General features: G+C 0.9%; 3 protein-coding genes across 3 annotated transcripts in view; all 3 read left to right on the top strand.

The window, feature by feature from the left end:
* LOC129737565 (GATA zinc finger domain-containing protein 4-like) overlaps positions 1-2710 on the top strand; it is a gene marked incomplete at its 3' end in the record, with an annotated part of 15036 nt that extends 12326 nt beyond the window's left edge. The window contains 2 exon segments of the mRNA XM_055728724.1: positions 2220-2567; positions 2570-2710. Coding sequence (XP_055584699.1) covers positions 2220-2567; positions 2570-2710 — 489 coding nt within the window.
* Positions 2711-5883: 3173 nt separating this feature from the next.
* LOC129759863 (probable serine/threonine-protein kinase clkA) lies at positions 5884-6720 on the top strand (the record flags this gene model as incomplete). Its single annotated transcript, XM_055757443.1, has 1 exon — positions 5884-6720. A coding segment is annotated over one exon (837 nt), but the record flags the coding sequence as incomplete, so codon positions are not given.
* Positions 6721-8401: 1681 nt separating this feature from the next.
* LOC129759780 (probable serine/threonine-protein kinase clkA) lies at positions 8402-9289 on the top strand (the record flags this gene model as incomplete). Its single annotated transcript, XM_055757336.1, has 1 exon — positions 8402-9289. A coding segment is annotated over one exon (888 nt), but the record flags the coding sequence as incomplete, so codon positions are not given.
* Positions 9290-9624: the final 335 nt, after the last annotated feature.

Here is a 9624-nt window from a genome sequence, read left to right as displayed (position 1 = left end):
TAATAATAATAATAATAATAATAATAATAATAATAATAATAATAATAATAATAATAATAATAATAATAATAATAATAATAATAATAATAATAATAATAATAATAATAATAATAATAATAATAATAATAATAATAATAATAATAATAATAATCAATAATAAAATAATAATAATAATAATAATAATAATAATAATAATAATAATAATAATAATAATAATAATAATAATAATAATAATAATAATAATAATAATAATAATAATAATAATAATAATAATAATAATAATAATAATAATAATAATAATAATAATAATAATAATAATAATAATAATAATAATAATAATAATAATAATAATAATAATAATAATAATAATAATAATAATAATAATAATAATAATAATAATAATAATAATAATAATAATAATAATAATAATAATAATAATAATAATAATAATAATAATAATAATAATAATAATAATAATAATAATAATAATAATAATAATAATAATAATAATAATAATAATAATAATAATAATAATAATAATAATAATAATAATAATAATAATAATTAATAATAATAATAATAATAATAAATAATAATAATAATAATAATAATAATAATAATAATAATAATAATAATAATAATAATAATAATAATAATAATAATAATAATAATAATAATAATAATAATAATAATAATAATAATAATAATAATAATAATAATAATAATAATAAGTAATAATAATAATATAATAATAATAATAATAATAATAATAATAATAATAATAATAATAATAATAATATAATAATAATAATAATAATAATAATAATAATAATAATAATAATAATAATAATAATAATAATAATAATAATAATAATAATAATAATAATAATAATAATAATAATAATAATAATAATAATAATAATAATAAATAATAATATAATAATATAATAATAATAATAATAATAATAATAATAATAATAATAAATAATAATAATAATAATAATAATAATAATAATAATAATAATAATAATAATAATAATAATAATAATAATAAAATAATAATAATAATAATAATAATAATAATAATAATAATAATAATAATAATAATAATAATAATAATAATAATAATAATAATAATAATAAAATAATAATAATAATAATAATAATAATAATAATAATAATAATAATAATAATAATAATAATAATAATAATAATAATAATAATAATAATAATAATAATAATAATAATAATAATAATAATAATAATAATAATAATAATAATAATAATAATAAATAATAATAATAATAATAATAATAATAATAATAATAATAATAACTAATAATAATAATAATAATAATAATAATAATAATATAATAATAATAATAATAATAATAATAATAATAATAATAATAATAATAATAATAATAATAATAATAATAATAATAATAATAATAATAATAATAATAATAATAATAATAATAATAATAATAATAATAATAATAATAATAATATTAATAATAAATAATAATAATAATAATAATAATAATAATAATAATAATAATAATAATAATAATAATAATAATAATAATAATAATAATAATAATAATAATAATAATAATAATAATAATAATAATAATAATAATAATAAATAATAATAATAATAATAATAATAATAATAATAATAATAATAATAATAATAATAATAATAATAATATAATAATAATAATAATAATAATAATAATAATAATAATAATAATAATAATAATAATAATAATATAATAATAATAATAATAATAATAATAATAATAATAATAATAATAATAATATAATAATAATAATAATAATAATAATAATAATAATAATAATAATAATAATAATAATAATAATAATAATAATAATAATAATAATAATAATAATAATAATAATAATAATAATAATAATAATAATAATAATAATATAATAATAATAATAATAATAATAATAATAATAATAATAATAAAATAATAATAATAATAATAATAATAATAAATAATAATAATAATAATAATAATAAATAATAATAATAATAATAATAATAATAATAATAATAATAATAATAATATAATAATAATAATAATAATAATAATAATAATAATAATAATAATAATAATAATAATAATAATAATAATAATAATAATAATAATAATAATAATAATAATAATAATAATAATAATAATAATAATAATAATAATAATAATAATAATAATAATAATAATAATAATAATAATAATAATAATAATAATAATAATAATAATAATAATAATAATAATAATAATAATAATAATAATAATAATAATAATAATAATAATAATAATAATAATAATAATAATAATAATAATAATAATAATAATAATAATAATAATAATAATAATAATAATAATAATAATAATAATAATAATAATAATAATAATAATAATAATAATAATAATAATAATAATAATAATAATAATAATAATAATAATAATAATAATAATAATAATAATAATAATAATAATAATAATAATAATAATAATAATAATAATATAATAATAATAATAATAATAATAATAATAATAATAATAATAATAATAATAATAATAATAATAATAATCATAATAATAATAATAATAATAATAATAATAATAATAATAATAATAATAATAATAATAATAATAATAATAATAATAATAATAATAATAATAATAATAATAATAATAATAATAATAATAATAATAATAATAATAATAATAATAATAATAATAATAATAATAATAATAATAATAATAATAATAATAATAATAATAATAATAATAATAATAATAATAATAATAATAATAATAATAATAATAATAATAATAATAATAATAATAATAATAATAATAATAATAATAATAATAATAATAATAATAATAATAATAATAATAATAATAATAATAATAATAATAATAATAATAATAATAATAATAATAATAATAATAATAATAATAATAATAATAATAATAATAATAATAATAATCATAATAATAATAATAATAATAATAATAATAATAATAATAATAATAATAATAATAATAATAATAATAATAATAATAATAAATAATAATAATAATAATAATAATAATAATAAATAATAATAATAATAATAATAATAATAATAATAATAATAATAATAATAATAATAATAATAATAATAATAATAATAATAATAATAATAATAATAATAATAATAATAATAATAATAATAATAATAATAATAATAATAATAATAATAATAATTAATAATAATAATAATAATAATAATAATAATAATAATAATAATAATAATAATAATAATAATAATAATAATAATAATAATAATAATAATAATAATAATAATAATAATAATAATAATAATAATAATAATAATAATAATAATAATAAAATAATAATATAATAATAATAATAATAATAATAATAATAATAATAATAATAATAATAATAATAATAATAATAATAATAATAATAATAATAATAATAATAATAATAATAATAATAATAATAATAATAATAATAATAATAATAATAATAATAATAATAATAATAAATAATAATAATAATAATAATAATAATAATAATAATAATAATAATAATAATAATAATAATAATAATAATAATAATAATAATAATAATAATAATAATAATAATAATAATAATAATAATAAAATAATAATAATAATAATAATAATAATAATAATAATAATAATAATAATAATAATAATAATAATAATAATAATAATAATAATAATAAATATAATAATAATAATATAATAATAATAATAATAATAATAATAATAATAATAATAATAATAATAATAATAATAATAATAATAATAATAATAATAATAATAATAATAATAATAATAATAATAATAATAATAATAATAATAATAATAATAATAATAATAAATAATAAAATAATAATAATAATAATAATAATAATAATAATAATAATAATAATAATAATAATAATAATAATAATAATAATAATAATAATAATAATAATAATAATAATAATAATAATAATAATAATAATAATAATAATAATAATAATAATAATAATAATAATAATAATAATAATAATAATAATATAATAATAATAATAATAATAATAATAATAATAATAATAATAATAATAATATAAAATAATAATTAATAATAATAATAATAATAATAATAATAATAATAATAATAATAATAATAATAATAATAATAATAATAATAATAATAATAATAATAATAATAATAATAATAATAATAATAATAATAATAATAATAATAATAATAATAATAATAATAATAATAATAATAATAATAATAATAATAATAATAATAATAATAATAATAATAATAATAATAATAATAATAATAATAATAATAATATAATAATAATAATAATAATAATAATAATAATAATAATAATAATAATAATAATAATAAATAATAATAATAAAATAATAATAATAATAATAATAATAATAATAATAATAATAATAATAATAATAATAATAATAATAATAATAATAATAATAATAATAATAATAATAATAATAATAATAATATAATAATAATAATAATAATAATAATAATAATAATAATAATAATAATAATAATAATAATAATAATAATAATAATAATAATAATAATAATAATAATAATATAATAATAATAATAATAATAATAATAATAATAATAATAATAATAATAATAATAATAATAATAATAATAATAATAATAATAATAATAATAATAATAATAATAATAATAATAATAATAATAATAATAATAATAATAATAATAATAATAATAATAATAATAATAATAATAATAATAATATAATAATAATAATAATAATAATAATAATAATAATAATAATAATAATAATAATAATAATAATAATAATAATAATAATAATAATAATAATAATAATAATAATAATAATAATAATAATAATAATAATAATAATAATAATAATAATAATAATAATAATAATAATAATAATAATAATAATAATAATAATAATAATAATAATAATAATATAATAATAATAATAATAATAATAATAATAATAATAATAATAATAATAATAATAATAATAATAATAATAATAATAATAATAATAATAATAATAATAATAATAATAATAATAATAATAATAATAATAATAATAATAATAATAATAATAATAATAATAATAATAATAATAATAATAATAATAATAATAATAATAATAATAATAATAATAATAATAATAATAATAATAATAATAATAATAATAATAATAATAATAATAATAATAATAATAATAATAATAATAATAATAATAATAATAATAATAATAATAATAATAATAATAATAATAATAATAATAATAATAATAATAATAATAATAATAATAATAATAATAATAATAATAATAATAATAATAATAATAATAATAATAATAATAATAATAATAATAATAATAATAATAATAATAATAATAATAATAATAATAATAATAATAATAATAATAATAATAATAATAATAATAATAATAATAATAATAATAATAATAATAATAATAATAATAATAATAATAATAATAATAATAATAATAATAATAATAATAATAATAATAATAATAATAATAATAATAATAATAATAATAATAATAATAATAATAATAATAATAATAATAATAATAATAATAATAATAATAATAATAATAATAATAATAATAATAATAATAATAATAATAATAATAATAATAATAATAATAATAATAATAATAATAATAATAATAATAATAATAATAATAATAATAATAATAATAATAATAATAATAATAATAATAATAATAATAATAATAATAATAATAATAATAATAATAATAATAATAATAATAATAATAATAATAATAAAAATAATAATAATAATAATAATAATAATAATAATAATAATAATAATAATAATAATAATAATAATAATAATAATAATAATAATAATAATAATAATAATAATAATAATAATAATAATAATAATAATAATAATAATAATAATAATAATAATAATAATAATAATAATAATAATAATAATAATAATAATAATAATAATAATAATAATAATAATAATAATAATAATAATAATAATAATAATAATAATAATAATAATAATAATAATAATAATAATAATAATAATAATAATAATAATAATAATAATAATAATAATAATAATAATAATAATAATAATAATAATAATAATAATAATAATAATAATAATAATAATAATAATAATAATAATAATAATAATAATAATAATAATAATAATAATAATAATAATAATAATAATAATAATAATAATAATAATAATAATAATAATAATAATAATAATAATAATAATAATAATAATAATAATAATAATAATAATAATAATAATAATAATAATAATAATAATAATAATAATAATAATAATAATAATAATAATAATAATAATAATAATAATAATAATAATAATAATAATAATAATAATAATAATAATAATAATAATAATAATAATAATAATAATAATAATAATAATAATAATAATAATAATAATAATAATAATAATAATAATAATAATAATAATAATAATAATAATAATAATAATAATAATAATAATAATAATAATAATAATAATAATAATAATAATAATAATAATAATAATAATAATAATAATAATAATAATAATAATAATAATAATAATAATAATAATAATAATAATAATAATAATAATAATAATAATAATAATAATAATAATAATAATAATAATAATAATAATAATAATAATAATAATAATAATAATAATAATAATAATAATAATAATAATAATAATAATAATAATAATAATAATAATAATAATAATAATAATAATAATAATAATAATAATAATAATAATAATAATAATAATAATAATAATAATAATAATAATAATAATAATAATAATAATAATAATAATAATAATAATAATAATAATAATAATAATAATAATAATAATAATAATAATAATAATAATAATAATAATAATAATAATAATAATAATAATAATAATAATAATAATAATAATAATAATAATAATAATAATAATAATAATAATAATAATAATAATAATAATAATAATAATAATAATAATAATAATAATAATAATAATAATAATAATAATAATAATAATAATAATAATAATAATAATAATAATAATAATAATAATAATAATAATAATAATAATAATAATAATAATAATAATAATAATAATAATAATAATAATAATAATAATAATAATAATAATAATAATAATAATAATAATAATAATAATAATAATAATAATATAATAATAATAATAATAATAATAATAATAATAATAATAATAATAATAATAATAATAATAATAATAATAATAATAATAATAATAATAATAATAATAATAATAATAATAATAATAATAATAATAATAATAATAATAATAATAATAATAATAATAATAATAATAATAATAATAATAATAATAATAATAATAATAAGATAATAATAATAATAATAATAATAATAATAATAATAATAATAATAATAATAATAATAATAATAATAATAATAATAATAATAATAATAATAATAATAATAATAATAATAATAATAATAATAATAATAATAATAATAATAATAATAATAATAATAATAATAATAATAATAATAATAATAATAATAATAATAATAATAATAATAATAATAATAATAATAATAATAATAATAATAATAATAATAATAATAATAATAATAATAATAATAATAATAATAATAATAATAATAATAATAATAATAATAATAATAATAATAATAATAATAATAATAATAATAATAATAATAATAATAATAATAATAATAATAATAATAATAATAATAATAATAATAATAATAATAATAATAATAATAATAATAATAATAATAATAATAATAATAATAATAATAATAATAATAATAATAATAATAATAATAATAATAATAATAATAATAATAATAATAATAATAATAATAATAATAATAATAATAATAATAATAATAATAATAATAATAATAATAATAATAATAATAATAATAATAATAATAATAATAATAATAATAATAATAATAATAATAATAATAATAATAATAATAATAATAATAATAATAATAATAATAATAATAATAATAATAATAATAATAATAATAATAATAATAATAATAATAATAATAATAATAATAATAATAATAATAATAATAATAATAATAATAATAATAATAATAATAATAATAATAATAATAATAATAATAATAATAATAATAATAATAATAATAATAATAATAATAATAATAATAATAATAATAATAATAATAATAATAATAATAATAATAATAATAATAATAATAATAATAATAATAATAATAATAATAATAATAATAATAATAATAATAATAATAATAATAATAATAATAATAATAATAATAATAATAATAATAATAATAATAATAATAATAATAATAATAATAATAATAATAATAATAATAATAATAATAATAATAATAATAATAATAATAATAATAATAATAATAATAATAATAATAATAATAATAATAATAATAATAATAATAATAATAATAATAATAATAATAATAATAATAATAATAATAATAATAATAATAATAATAATAATAATAATAATAATAATAATAATAATAATAATAATAATAATAATAATAATAATAATAATAATAATAATAATAATAATAATAATAATAATAATAATAATAATAATAATAATAATAATAATAATAATAATAATAATAATAATAATAATAATAATAATAATAATAATAATAATAATAATAATAATAATAATAATAATAATAATAATAATAATAATAATAATAATAATAATAATAATAATAATAATAATAATAATAATAATAATAATAATAATAATAATAATAATAATAATAATAATAATAATAATAATAATAATAATAATAATAATAATAATAATAATAATAATAATAATAATAATAATAATAATAATAATAATAATAATAATAATAATAATAATAATAATAATAATAATAATAATAATAATAATAATAATAATAATAATAATAATAATAATAATAATAATAATAATAATAATAATAATAATAATAATAATAATAATAATAATAATAATAATAATAATAATAATAATAATAATAATAATAATAATAATAATAATAATAATAATAATAATAATAATAATAATAATAATAATAATATTTATTGAAGACCTTTTAACATTGAGAGGTCTCAGTTAAAAGTGTCAGAAAAAGAGAATTCTTAAAGTTTGTCTCCTTCGCTAGATTCTCAAGGCGCAATTATCTAATTTCCGAGACAAAATCATTTTTTTTAGTCCTTTTTTCCAGGCACTTACTAGATAAATATTAATTATTGGATAAATATAAATAATATTGTGCTAAGCCATGATCACGATCTGTTCAGAAGAAAAATTTTGAACTCTAGGGAACAATTGAACCGATAACATACTTTCTAGTAAAT

This window comes from Uranotaenia lowii, chromosome 1, assembly GCF_029784155.1.
Source record: "Uranotaenia lowii strain MFRU-FL chromosome 1, ASM2978415v1, whole genome shotgun sequence".
NCBI lineage: Eukaryota > Metazoa > Arthropoda > Insecta > Diptera > Culicidae > Uranotaenia > Uranotaenia lowii.
The sequence above is the reverse complement of the archived record's forward strand: the minus strand, read 5'-3'. Positions and strand labels throughout refer to the sequence as shown.